Genomic DNA, 14,306 nt, shown 5'->3' with positions numbered 1-14,306 from the left:
ATGTAGAATAATCATATTTGGATGAAAATATTTGTAATTACCTCATTTTTCCTTTAAAATTGAAGAATGTGATTAAAATATTCCAATTATATTAAATTCCATGAGATCCACTTATTATATTAGTTACCCAAACATGTCACAAAAGTATTATAAATAATTATACTCAAGTCCTTAGAAAAAATCAATTGAATAAGTGATTCATTCCATGCACCAGATAAGATAATCGATTTCTAATTCAACCACACCAAACCTACAAGTATTTTTGATCCATGATAATATTACGAAATCATAGTAAATGGAAAGCTGGGGAAGGGTACTCGTAAAAATTAAATTTTCTTTAATCTGATGCAAAAGACGCACTCATAAAAGCTTACAATTAGGAGATATTCTTTTAAATGTTCACTGTTGCCCGCAACTTATAAAGATTTGAAAAGAAAAAAAGAATACAAAGTATTTCAGTATACATACTTGTAAGCAAATTCCACAACGTAAAAAAAAAGTAATCACTAATTAATCAAGAAGTGAGGATCTTGGAGGCTTACTTTTATCAATGGAAGTTCCTGATTTCGAATACACGTGCAGTGCTGTCCATGGAAACAGAAACGAGAAATTCCAGATTGGAAGATACAGAGAGAGACTGGATAGCATGTTCATGCCCTTTGAAGGTTATGACACATTCCCCAGATAGACAATTCCATATGCATATTCTCCCATCACAACACCCTGTAGCCAAGAATTTAGATGCTCCAAGCCAAGCTAAGCATGTCACTCCTTCCTGCAAAGGGTGAAGGCTCTTTTTGTTTGTCCGTATCATAACACAATAAACTTTATCAAAAAATATTAAGACAGATTTAAATGATTCCACTAACCTCGTGGTTACATATGAAACGTGGTGATGAGTTTTGTAGATCCCAAATTGTAAGGTTTCGATCCATGCCACCAGAAACAGCCCAAGGGAACCTGTCATGCACAATTTTAACACAAGCTCAACTCAAACATACAAAACCATGAAATGTACTGTACTTTGGTAATATGATCATAGGTATCCCCAACCTTAGGGTGCACTCCTACGAGCAATTTGAGAAAAGCTCTTTATCTCACCAATGAGCTTTGTCAGGTTTACTTATATAATCTTATGGTGAATATTTTTTACGTTTGAAACCAAAACACTTGCTTTTCTATCTGTTTCCGAAGTAGGTTTAGGGCATTCATCAAATGACTTGATAATCTAGTAGTCATAAAATCACGAATTCACCAAAAATCCAGAAGAGAAAAAATATTTGATGAAAAAAGGCAACCAAATTCTAACTGGTAAAAACAACAAAGTATTGGGTTAGTTGTATGAGGGAGCATCATATACATACTTTGGTGCAAATGAAACGCATTCAATCGACTCTGGATCGCCTTCAGTTGAACTTGTCTGAGAAGCCCATGAACTAGCAACCTGCATAGATGGCAATATTTGCAAGCATATTGAAAGAAATAAAGAGAAACACCAACATTATGTTTAGTTAATGGAATAGAGGAGGAACAGAATAGCTTTTCAATGGCAATGGAATAAAAGGAGAATCCGTATTATGCAGTGTTGTTCATTGAATAGAATAGATAACAAATAGGAATATGTTGTTTGTTTGGTTAAAATGATGTTAGGGAATAGGCAGATAAGGAATAAGCATACCATCACATTGTACTCGCACTCCCTAAAAAGGAGGGAGAATATAAAGGGGGCAAATATATTTTTGCAGTTGTGAACCAAAGCATAAATGGAACAAAAAAGAAAGTTACTAGCTTATTTTTAATTAAACTAACTTGTTTGGAACCCCAACTCTTAGCCTAGTGGCACTGGGTGTTCAGCTCATAACCCACTTCATGGGTTTGAATCATAGGGGCAGCCCTGTTTGTGGTGTGTGAGATGGCAATGATTTGCTTCTGACGGGTATGAGAGTCAATTGTAAATGTACCCAAAAAACACCTATTTGAAAAGTAAAAACGAAAAACTAGGGACTAATTAAAATGTTAAAAAGTTCAAATTCAATGCCAAAAGTAGTAGCATAATTTAATTCCTTAGGCTCCCTTAATCAACAGTAAAGTTTTAGTATTTATATTCTGCGAGTAGAAATTAGAAAAATATTAAATCATATAGCATCACTAAATTATATTTTTGGTTGGAGCACAGAGAGAGAGAGTAGTAAAAAATATATGAAAGTTAAGATGAAATTATGTCGAAAAATAAGAAGGTTAAAGAAATTTTTTAAAGAAAAAATGACCTTTAATTAGGTACTAGGCTATCCATTTTCTTTAAGTTCCATCAGAAGCCATACCTTCCCAGTTGTGATATTCACAACGTGAACAGAGCCATCCTTTGAACCAGTAACAGCAAAAGTTGAATCAGAACTTATAGACAAGCATGTCAATCCTTCAGTATGATATGGATAACCTACGGAGAAAAAAGAATTTAGTACCAACAATTTAAAAGAGAACTATAAAAATGAGGGCAAATAAAATACTCTTTTACAAATTAAATAAAACTAGCCCAACAGACAAGGAATGCTTATTAACCTCTTCTAACCATATTTTAGAACATATGAATCCAAAACATTCCAGCACTAATGTGTTTGCAAACCTGATAAAAAAACTTTTAATAGAATGAGTCTGTCATGGTAAAACCATGAAAATAAAGAAAATGTTTCATTGCATGTCGTAAAGGGCAGTACAATTTGAGCAAATGGTTACCACTGGCAACAGCCATATTCATCCAAAAAATTGTAAAACTTCAAATCACCACTTTCTGCAAAATAAGTCCACATGAAAGCTAGCAGTTTTGGATTCCACAATGGCTCACATATCATAATGCAAAATTTTAGGCTAAACCATGAACTTTGAGAGCTAAAGATTCTAATGCTTCTGCATCTCTCTTTAGCTACTTGATTTCAATGGTATTTTCTCAGATCAATTAACTTCATGGTCTTTTATAACCTTATATTTAGGTTGGGTCCGAAATCTCAATTAGGACATTTCAAATACGATTTCATATTAATACCTCTTACAACATGAATGCTTTCACCACTTCTTGGATTCCAGATCCTCAAGGTAGCATCTTCAGAACCAGTACATATTGTTTTGCCTAGTTAAACCACATATATTTATTAAAGTTCCTGTAAACAGAAAGCAAGATGCAGAAAAAGAAAAAGAACTGCAAAATAAACAATCTAATAGTAGAGAATGGAAAGTTAGTACCATCAGGGGTAAAATCACCACAAGTTACACTGGCACCATGGCCTGAGAATACATTAAGACAGCTCCCATTATCAGCATTCCACATCCAAACAGTGCAGTCCTCAGATCCAGCTAAGATCAGATGTCCTTTAGGGTGCCACCTAATCCACTGTTAGGCAACAAGTCCGTCATTAATTAAGTTCAAAAGGAAACATATAATATTAATAGTCAGCATCCAAGTATTATGTAGTTTTACCTCAATGCCACCTCCAGGGCCCTCAAGAGTGCTTTTGAGATTTCCAGAGGTATCCCAAACTTTAACAAGTCCATCAAAACCTCCAGATGCAAGTAATTGCCCATCATGACTAAAGGCCAAACTAGAGACCGAATCAGTATGGCCTGCACAAGCATTGCATTTACAAGAAGTTTAATGGAAGAATAAGAAATGAACAATGTTACAAAGGTCAAACTAGTCCATCAAAACTTTAACAAGCCCATCAAAACCTCCAGATGCAAGTAATTGTCCATCATGACTAAAGGCTAAACTAGAGACTGAATCAGTATGGCCTGCACAAGCTTTGCAGTAGAATAAGAAATGAACAATGTTACAAAGGTCAAAGGGATGTGTGTGCGAATTACATCCACTTCGGCAATAAAGCGCAAATGCAAAAATTATTTTGGTTTCAATGAAGAGGAAGACTTATACTTCAAGAAGAGAAAGAACCGTCTAAATGTTGTATTATCAAGGCCATACCTTGGAGCTCAGAAGCCCAATCAGCATGACCTATCTTCCAAAGGAACCCCTTATCATCTCCACCCCCAGTTGCCACTAACACCGGATCTGTTGGGCTACAGGCAACTGCATAAAGTTCACCTGGAAAAATTGTGATAGAAAATAAATCCTAAGCACGTAAAACATACAATAAATTAAGATTCACTACAAACTCTGGTGAATGTTGAAGGTTTATTCATTAATTTATTAACTGCTTTCAGTCTGTCACTCTAAATTCTTTCGGTCGCATATAGGATGACTTTCTTAATGTTGTTCATCTACAGTGAAAAATAGCCTTCACAGAAAGCCTGCCTTGATATCCAATGGAGGGACTTTATAAAATCAGTGTTTCCTAGCAGTAGAATGTAAATCGAGATAAAATAAAAATTACAACAATTTGATCAGACAACCGGTTCTAAACATTCTAGTCCCTAGTTCTATATTGATGGAATAATTTCCGTCAGCATAAACATTCATTTTTTTTCCTTTACAGAAATGCGAACTAGTTTTGACATTTGAGCTAGTAAATGCAAGCAAGTTTCTCTCGAGAGAAACACTACGGAAAACATCAATGATTGTTTTCAGGAACTAATATTGAACCTCGAATTAAACTTAAAACAAGATAAATCAGTCTGAACAATAAAGTTAAGCTGTTTGAAGCTACCACGAAATGTTCTACTTTAATCCTAGTGTCGTGAAAACAAAAAAAAGCAAAAATGGAGCTGAAAGACATCGATAACCAAAACAATAAATGTTAATACCGGTATGGCCAGTGAATATGTGAATAGAATCATCTGAATCCTCAACAATATCATCTTCAGCATCAGGAAGATCTGAATTAACCCAAACACAAAAGAAAATACAAGTGAAATAACAGAAAATAACTAGGAAAACGTAATTGAAGACAGAGAGGCATAGAACCTTCTTCATCGACATCAATTTCGTCGATTATATCGGATTCGTCGAAGAATACCTCGCCTTGCTCCTCGTCTTCGTGGGCTGTCATTTTTTGGTAGGGTTTTTCAAGGGTTTCTCGACATAAATATCTGTGTGGGTTAGATCTTGAGCCCGCTCGCCTCAGCGGGCTTCTAATGGATCTGTCCCATCACAAATCACAATGCATAAGATTTTTTACTTCGTGTAAATTTGATTTAATTCGAATTATTACTTGTTAAATTAAAAATTTTATTTAGATTTAATTATAAAGTAAATAAATATTAATATAAAATTGTTTTTATTGTTTTAAATAATGGTATAAGCTTTTAAACAGGATTAACTTAGGCTTTGTTACATAAATTGAAATTTTAATTACTGATATATTTAAGTATCGAATATTATTAAAGTTATATCTTTTACATTTTTATCTTTATTTTTAAATTTTATATGAATTTAAATATAAATAAGAAATATTTGAAATAAATTCCATATTATTAAATATAAAAATAAATATTATATTGAAAATAGTGTCAAATTCATGATCAACCTCTTAAAAAAGTAATTAATTCAATTTATTTTGTTATTTATTCTCTTAAATTAATCATAAAATTTTGATGAATTTGTTTTATTGGCCTTCCTTGCACTAAGAAAACTTTCGAATAAGCCTCAACTATTGAAGCCGTTTTTATTTTGCTCAAATTTAGCATCCTAAAGTTTTTGTACTCTAAATAATACTTAGAATAACCGATGAGTTTTAATTAGATTAGTATTGATATTATTACTAATGTAGGAAAACGTATGTTTAAGTGCATTCATATTTAAAGGTTAAGAAGAGACTATGAATAATTCTAGCATCGTATAAAAAAGAACAGATACTATAATAACATATAATTAGATTAATATTTAAAAATATTTAAAATAAATTAAAAAATAAACAAAGATAATGGAGTCAAAATAAATAAACCTTAATTAATCAACAATATAAAACTAAATATTAAAATAAAGTGTAAACTACATTAGTGATTACTCAATTATTAGTATTATTTTTTTGTCACCCAATTACGAGAAGTTATAAACTGGTCACCTGACTATTAGTAAATTTATTTTCTAGTTACTCAACTATGAAAAGTTATAAAATAGTCACTCAACTACTTAGTTTTGTCTTCTTCTTCATTTTTATCATCAGCTAGCTATCGTAAAAATGAGAACACCAAAAAATCCAAGATAGTTGGGTGACTAAAAAAGGCGAAATTAAATAGTTGAGTAACCATTTTGTAATTTTTTATAGTTGGATAGCTAAATTTTTTTTATTAATAATTGGGTGACTACTAGCGAGACAAACTGGTGACACAGAATCTGTCAATAATATTATATAAATATAGATATATAAACTTTTAATATAGATAGATACTAACTAGTTTGTATTCTTGCGGTGCACGGGTCAATTGTGTATGTTAAATTTATAATTTTTATTTAAAATTGTAATTTGTTCTTTTAATATCATTAATAAATTAAAATTAATGTAATTACAAAATATTTTTAAATATTTTAACGAATTTAGAATAATTATATTAATGCTATTTAATATTTAAATTATTTAACATTAAAATAATACAAAAATTCATTGAATATTAATATTAATACGTTACAATTTGAATAATATTATCAATAATTTCTTGCAGATTATTAATTTATATATTGTTAAATTATTTTTTATATTAAAATTGTTCATGTTTAATTTTTCTAATTTTATATTTATCTTTGCTCAAAGATTGTAAACTCTTATTATATTTGAAAAATATAAATATAAATTAATAAATGTTATTAATATGTGTCTTTTAAAAAATTATATTTGAATCTTAATGATTTAATATTCATTAATTTTAATCTTACAATATTAAAACATAATTCAATTAAGTAAAATTTTAAAATAAATAGATAATTTGTTTAAAATCAAACTTTATATTTAATAAATAAAAATAAAGAAAAACTTAAAAAAAAGCATGGACCAACTTAAAAATATTAAAAGGTAAGGAGTAAAAGAATAATTTATCTAAATTGAAATAATTGTTTTAAGTAGAAGTGTCATGTGTCAAAAATGTATTGGAACTTGATTATTTATTTTTCTTTTGTAATCTCGTATTAGTACTTAAGGTTAAATATAAAATTGGTATCCGAATTTGTTTAATATTTCTCCCAAATTGGTACTTAAGATTTTTTTTGTCACAAATTGATACTCGAACTTTTTTTTCATTAATTATATTAGTACCCGAGTCTAACACCTTAACTCTAGGACAAGTGGCAGAATCAAACAATGACATATGATGATATCATTATTTCCCTTTTCTTTCATTTTCTATTTCTTTTTTTATTCTATGTTTTATCCTTCCATTTTTTCTTTCACATTCCCTCCCCCCCCCCCCCTCTTTTCTTTCCCTCGTTTTTTCTCATTTTTTTGCTTTGTTGCCATTATGACTGCGGTTGTTGATATAAACTGCCACTCTTTGATATGAACAGTTACTCTCAAAATTTCATCCATGTCAACGGGATAAGATCATACAAATGATTCTAATATTATTTATGTGTTCGAAAAGGACTATATGTAGTTCTAATAATTTTGTCAAAAAATAGATATAATCGAATTTATAATGAAATTATTTCAATTTTCAAACATATATATATTTTCTCAAAAATAATTAAGTGAATAAGATTCTTTAAATATTTCAATGATAACAATTAATTGATATGTTTGAAATTACTTTAAACTATTACAAAAACATAGGTAAATTTTAATTATTGGCAACAACAATAATTAATTGACTATATTTATTAGTTGTGACTTTTAACAACGTCGAATAGGCAGAAAGTTAAGAAAAAATTCAAAATTTTGATTTCTTTGAATATTACGACAAATACAACCAAATTTGAATTAACAATTTATTTAGCTTCAATATTGTTTTTAAATATCATATTTGTTAATTCGATTTATATGAATATTGTTGTCAATGCAGCGTAAGTTTAAGTCTTAAAATACATTATCTTCTTATTTATGGGTTGAGAGTGACTTCAATGTTTATTATATATATATATATATAATTAATTTAATTAGAAGCAATAAGGGTTACCCTTACATGTTAACGGTATATTACTTTACTAGTTAGTTTTAGACCTGTCCATGGGCCGGGCCGGGTTTGGGTCTGGCCCACAAAAAAATTTCAGCCCGTTCACTAGGCCCGGGCCCGGCCCGGCCCAAAATATGGGCCTGAGATTTTGCTCAGGCCCGACCCGAAGAAAAAAATATGGGGCCCGATCTCGGCCCGGCCCGTTTTTAACTAAAATTAAAATTAAAATTATTTTTTTAATAAAATTAAAACTAATTGTTATTAAAATTAATTGTTAGTAAAATTACCAAATTATTAATTGTTAATTGTATTAATTGTTGTAATAAAATCTAACATTTGATTAGTAAATTTATCAAATTATTAATTGTATTAATTGTATTAATTGTTGTAATAAAATCTAACATTTGATTAGTAAATTTATCAAATTATTAATTGTATTAATTGTATTAATTGTTGTAACAAAATCTAACATTTGATTAGTAAAACAAACTTGATGTTTTATTATTATTATTTTGTAACACTAGTCAAGGAAATGAAAGTAAATAAACTTAAAATAAAAACTATTATATTTTAAAAATAAAAATATATATTTAATATTTTTCGGTAGGGCAGGCAGGCCCGGCCAAAAATCTTGCCCGAGGCCCGGCCCATTTTTTAAACGGGCCTAAAATTTTGTCTAAACCCATATTTCGGGCCTATATTTTTACCCAAACCCTCTCATATTTCGGGCGGGTCGTCGCCCGGCCCGGCCCATGGACAGGTCTAGTTAGTTTTAGATTATTACTTGTTTATATAAATGTTATATAAAATAATAAATTGGAACGTATAAATTAATCACATATCAACAGTTTGAATAATATTTATTTTTCAAAAGAAATATCCAAGTACAATAGTCTTAATATAATAATATTATTTTTAACTTAAATATAATCATTTAAAAATCCAAACTATTTTAAAATTTTCTAAATTCATGACTAAAACACTGGAATTAAAAAAAATTATCGTTGTTAGGAAATACTTGTAAAATTCCGAAAATTCCATCAACACTGGAGTTGACACCATTTTTGGAGGTCAACTACTGGAATTTCGACTTTGATAAACTAATATAATTACTAAAAATTAAAATATAAAATACCGAACGTTAGTAATAGTATTTATTCATGAAATAATAGGCAAAATCATTCTGAATGCAAATTTGCTCTGTAAATAAAATTGTAAAACTAACACGATTTTGTTTTGATCATTTCACACATGAAATTTACATAATAAATAAAACTTGAAACTATGAAACTTGGATATAAAAATAAAATAACACGTGGAATTGTAATCACAAAAATTCTTAATAAGAATAAAATATTGTTGCGTAAATTTGTTGTCCTGCAACTAAAACAGGTATTTGTGGATGACAATAAATTTAAAGAAAATGATGAGATTAAAAAAGTTGTGCAATGACCATAGTTACAAAATGATATTACTTAATTATTAATTTTTTATTTTATTTTAGGCATTCAAAATATATTTTTTTCAATTTAAGCACTCATGTTCTGACATGGTAGTTAAAAAAGGTATAATAACAAATTTAGTTCTCAATTTTTACATATTATATTAATTTAGTCATAATATTTTTAAAATTAACTCTTAAATTTTACAAATGATCTTAATTTGATCTTAAATCTAAAAAATTCAAAGACATATATAAAATACATAAATATTTTTAAAAAAACTTACTAATTGAGATTGTTTTGTTTTTGTCTATTTCATTAAGCATCTAAAGGAAGAGTGACGTGGTAGTTAAAAATTAATATAATAATAAATTTAGCCATCAACTTTTATATATTATATCATTTAGTCATTATTTTAAAAATTAACTCCCAAAATTTATATTTATATCTATATTAATTAATAATCTTAAATTAAATACCATAATTATTTTTAAATGTGAATTTAGTAATAAGATGAAAATAAAAGATATTCTTATCAGTTCAAAATTTTTTCAAACTCGTATTTTTAAATATATTATAGATAAATAATAAAAATGGTATAATTATTTTTATTTAAAATTGCTTAATAAATAGATATTAAGGGGAATTTATAATTTTTTCGAGTAGGTAGATATTTTGAAAACAGTATTTTAGGAGTTATTTAAAAAATATTTGAAGTTACTATAGTCTTTCATTTTTTTTCACCGGTGTGCAATATCTAACATATTTGTTTTGATTAAACAAGCCAATAATAAAAGTTGCATTAATTAGTTTATTGCTTTGTTTGGCGCTCAAATTGCCCATGAAAATCCGCAGAAGTAGCTAGGCCTTCCATACTTGGAAAAATCTCTCAAACCCAATCCTCTTCTGCTTCTCTCTTTACCTTTCCATCGTCCATGCCAAGCCGGGGTTTTGCAGGGAAATCCCTACCACCGTAAGTAATTTCTAAGCACTTTTTTTTTGTTATTTGTAATTATCTGATGGAAAAAAAAGAGTTTAATATGAGTTATTAATTATTGATTGTTAATATTGGTGGAAGATGAATCACCTCCATCGGTACGCGTCCACCCGCTTCGGACGGCTCCCAAAGACCTTCTCAGAGTTGTCAGATCTGAGGCGGGAAGTTCCATGGTGGAATCAAGTCCTTGATCCTGGAAGCCCCACTCTAACCAAATGGAACTACATTATTCTTTGCACATGCCTCGTTGCCTTGTTTTTGGACCCTCTCTACTTTTTCCTTCCCGTTATTGGTGCCCCAGGTTGCATGCAAATCGATCTAGGCTTAGGTATCTTTGTCACCTTCTTCCGTACCGTCGCAGACTTGTTCTTTTTCATTCACATCACCATCAAGTTCAGGACTGCATTTGTCGCACCCTCTTCTAGGGTTTTCGGAAGGGGAGAGCTCGTAATGGATCGAAAGGCCATCGCCATTCGCTACTTGAAGTCCAGTTTCATCATTGATCTTGCTGCTGCCCTCCCTCTCCCTCAGGTTTCTCACTCACTTTTTCATTATATTACCATTATCTTTTTTGTACAATATCCTTTTATTTTTCCCCATGCCAAACCCTATGAACCACAACTGGAAAATTGCTTGAACAACAACTTGCAGCTAGAGGTTTGTTGATTGATATAGTTTTGCGGACGTTGATTTCGTTTTATTGCTTCTCAGATTGTCATCTGGTTCATAATTCCAGCATCGAAAAGTGCAACGGCTGCTCATGCTAACCATACACTTTCTTTCATTGTCCTCCTTCAGTATATTCCTCGATTCTTAATCATGTTTCCAATTAATCGACGGATTATTAAAAGTACGGGAGTTGTCGCCAAGACTGCTTGGTCAGGGGCAGCATACAATCTCGTTCTGTATACGCTAGCTAGCCATGTGAGTGCTGTTACACGATGATGTTAACATGAAGCTGCCATGCTAAGGTATCTGTAATTATGGTTTTAAATTGTCAGTGCAGGTGTTGGGAGCTTCATGGTATGTGTTGTCGATTCAACGGCAGTACGAGTGCTGGAGAATAGAATGTTCAAAAGAGATGAATTCCACACATTCACCCTCATGTAATCCTTACTTCCTTGATTGTAATACCGTCGGAAAGTCTGCACGGAACGCTTGGCTCAAGAAAACTAATGTGATCATCAATTGCGATGCTTTGAATGATGATGACAAAGATTTTCAGTTTGGAATGTTTTCTGATGCTTTTACCAACAATGTTGCCTCATCGGATTTCCCTGATAAATACTTTTACTGCCTTTGGTGGGGTTTGAAAAATTTATGGTATATATTTAGTTTTGATTGCATTAGGTGTTAAAATTAGTTTTTTTGTTGTTGTTTTTCTAACACCTGCAACAATTATATGTTATATATGCAGTTCTTATGGACAAAGTATTATGACAAGTACTCTGAGTTCAGAAACTTTATTTTGCATTATTATTTGCATATGTGGTCTAGTCTTCTTCTCACATCTCATAGGCAACATGCAGGTAAATTTTTATCATTTTGCTAGCTTGATTGTGACTTAAAAAACATAATGGCTATCTTACCATTGAACCTTTTGCATTTCTTGAAGGGCTATCTTCAATCTACTACAGCTAGACTAGAAGAGTGGAGAATTCGACGAAGAGATACAGAAGAGTGGATGAGACACCGGCAATTGCCACCAGATTTGCAAGACCGTGTGCGCCGGTTCGTTAACTATCAATGGACTGCCACAAGAGGTGTTGATGAAGAAGCTATATTGAAGTCCTTACCCTTGGATCTCCGGCGTCAAATTCAAAGGCATCTCTGTCTTGCCCTTGTTCGCCGTGTAAGTATTTGTTGTGTGGTTACCCCAATGTAACCAGTAATACTTAAGTAGATGCCTGGTTTTGGTTTCAGGTTCCATTTTTTGCTCAGATGGATGACCAGCTACTAGATGCCATATGTGAACGCCTTGTCTCGTCCCTGAACACCAACGACATGTTCCTTGTCCGAGAAGGTGATCCAGTGCAGGAGATGCTTTTCATCATTCGAGGCAAAGTCGAAAGCTCGACAACCAACGGGGGTCGAACAGGGTTTTACAATTCGATAACCCTTGGACCTGGTGACTTTTGTGGTGAAGAGTTGCTGACATGGGCCTTGATTCCACATTCAGACTCCATCATAAACCTTCCATTGTCAACCCGAACGGTGAAGTCAATTACAGAAGTTGAGGCCTTTGCTCTCCGTGCCTGGGATCTCAGATATGTGGCTAAACAATTTAAGCGACTGCATAGCAAGAAACTGCAACATGCGTTCAGATACTATTCTCACCAATGGAGGACTTGGGGAGCATGCTTTATTCAAGCTGCTTGGAGACGGTACAAGAGGAAAAGGCTGGCCATTGAGCTAGCAAAACAAGAACAGTTGTATGATGACATGTATGACATGGACGATGGGGCTGGTGCAGAATATGAGGATGGCGATGCTTCATCCTCGGATCAAGCCAACCATGCCCAGCATCTAGGGATCACCATACTGGCTTCTAAATTTGCTAAAAACACTAGAAAAGGAGCAAAGAAGACGGTTTCCCGGATTAACCAAGATGATTCCATCTTAAAAATGCCCAAAATGTTTAAGCCTGTGGAGCCTGATTTCTCTGCCCTGTAAATTTGGACTAAAAGTAAGTTGTGATAATTAAAAGATAATGCGAGAGGTTAGAGTGTCAATATTCCTTCATTAATTTAAAAACTATACTTGCTTCAAAAATAGATTATGTCAATATTATATAAAAAACTGAGTAGACCAAATATACATTTTGCTTTCATTTACTGGACTAGGGAGTGATAGACACAATAATTATAATTAACTAGCGATAATATTTACTATAATATTAATCTTAAATATGAAAATAGGACTTGCAAAATGACATGTTGCTCTATGTGCCAAAAAGAAAAAGATAAGTTGCTCAAACATAATCACATAGAATCAAAGTCGGTTTAGTTTGGAGAACCTGCAACTCGGATAAGAGATTATAAACCCAGCTGCTGCGTTGGCAAGGGCTTTATATTCTGCTTCAGTTGATAAGCATGCTACAGTTTTCTTTGAAGGCCAAGAGATCTCATTTTCTCTAATGTAATAACTTGTTTTTGTTTGGGTCACATTTGATTTAGGTTTGATATCAAGTTGATTAGGATTTCTTTGTTATGCCCAATTGTAATAAACTAGCACTTTATTTCAGCTTCAAAACTGTAACAAACGGACCTGTCACCGGCTCTTGTAACAGCACATCCGGCAAACCCATACCCTAACATTCCCTACCTACCAAGCACACTACAAAAGCTAGGAACCAACACCATACCAAGGGGCAAAGGGGGCTCGGATTAGCATTTCTATGACACCAACACTCACATTACTGAAGCCACCCCCTTTGGCCATTCATAATGACCTGGCTAGGTATCCAAGTCAAGCGACTTATAAAGTTAATAGCAAGAGTTGATAGGAATCTAGAGCTTAATTCATGTAAGTGTCCATTGTGAATTAGAAGTGGTAGTCACTAGTGTTCAGATACGCTCTAGAGTGGATCGACTTTGGCAGTCATAAAAACTTAACACTCTGTTAAAGTGATAAAAGATCTTCTTTCATTTTTGTGGCATGATTAATAAGATCAATAATTGGATGAAGCCCACCAGACATAAGCTCTACAAACGGTTATGAGGATTTATAAGTATAAGATCAAAGCTATGTTTTTTTAAGACATTCGTGATTAATGTAAATATAAACGTATGTTAGCCTTGATGCATACAACTAATATCTAA

General features: G+C 31.8%; 2 protein-coding genes across 3 annotated transcripts; one reads left to right on the top strand and one right to left on the bottom strand.

Moving 5' to 3' along the window:
- Positions 1-314: 314 nt before the first annotated feature.
- LOC105800000 (uncharacterized) lies at positions 315-5,065 on the bottom strand. The gene is made up of 10 exons (XM_012630839.2): positions 4,910-5,065; positions 4,750-4,821; positions 3,971-4,090; positions 3,473-3,615; positions 3,238-3,385; positions 3,041-3,124; positions 2,322-2,437; positions 1,365-1,444; positions 870-960; positions 315-775 (listed from the first exon to the last, which is right to left on the bottom strand). The coding sequence occupies exons 1-10, from the start codon at positions 4,992-4,994 to the stop codon at positions 548-550; spliced, it is 1,167 nt and encodes a 388-aa protein (XP_012486293.1). The 5' UTR covers positions 4,995-5,065; the 3' UTR covers positions 315-547.
- A 5,253-nt stretch (positions 5,066-10,318) lies between these two features.
- On the top strand, positions 10,319-13,217 carry LOC105799999 (probable cyclic nucleotide-gated ion channel 16). 2 transcript variants are annotated; one of them, XM_052620648.1, is made up of 7 exons: positions 10,319-10,461; positions 10,567-11,016; positions 11,284-11,409; positions 11,492-11,808; positions 11,903-12,014; positions 12,101-12,337; positions 12,409-13,217. In XM_052620648.1, exons 2-7 carry the CDS (start codon positions 10,567-10,569, stop codon positions 13,156-13,158), a joined length of 1,992 nt encoding a protein of 663 aa, XP_052476608.1. In that variant the 5' UTR covers positions 10,319-10,461; the 3' UTR covers positions 13,159-13,217. The 2 variants fall into 2 exon arrangements, with proteins under 2 accessions (XP_052476608.1, XP_012486291.1); XM_012630837.2 differs by having other exon boundaries at positions 11,197-11,409.
- The last annotated feature ends 1,089 nt before the right edge of the window (positions 13,218-14,306 follow it).

Source organism: Gossypium raimondii, chromosome 9, assembly GCF_025698545.1.
Source record: "Gossypium raimondii isolate GPD5lz chromosome 9, ASM2569854v1, whole genome shotgun sequence".
Taxonomy (NCBI): domain Eukaryota; kingdom Viridiplantae; phylum Streptophyta; class Magnoliopsida; order Malvales; family Malvaceae; genus Gossypium; species Gossypium raimondii.
This window is presented reverse-complemented; position numbering and strand designations above follow the sequence as displayed.

Bases quoted from the DNA above. Each gene is read 5' to 3' on its own strand.
- LOC105800000 (XM_012630839.2), bottom strand. From the start codon at position 4,994: ATGACAGCCCACGAAGACGAGGAGCAAGGCGAGGTATTCTTCGACGAA. The intron at 3,386-3,472 runs GTAAAACTACAT...GTTGCCTAACAG, and splicing joins GCCCTGGAGGTGGCATTGAG to TGGATTAGGTGGCACCCTAA. The intron at 1,445-2,321 runs GTATGGCTTCTG...CCATCTATGCAG, and splicing joins TGAATATCACAACTGGGAAG to GTTGCTAGTTCATGGGCTTC.
- LOC105799999 (XM_012630837.2), top strand. From the start codon at position 10,567: ATGAATCACCTCCATCGGTACGCGTCCACCCGCTTCGGACGGCTCCCA. The intron at 11,017-11,196 runs GTTTCTCACTCA...ATTGCTTCTCAG, and splicing joins CTGCCCTCCCTCTCCCTCAG to ATTGTCATCTGGTTCATAAT. The intron at 11,410-11,491 runs GTGAGTGCTGTT...TTGTCAGTGCAG, and splicing joins TGTATACGCTAGCTAGCCAT to GTGTTGGGAGCTTCATGGTA.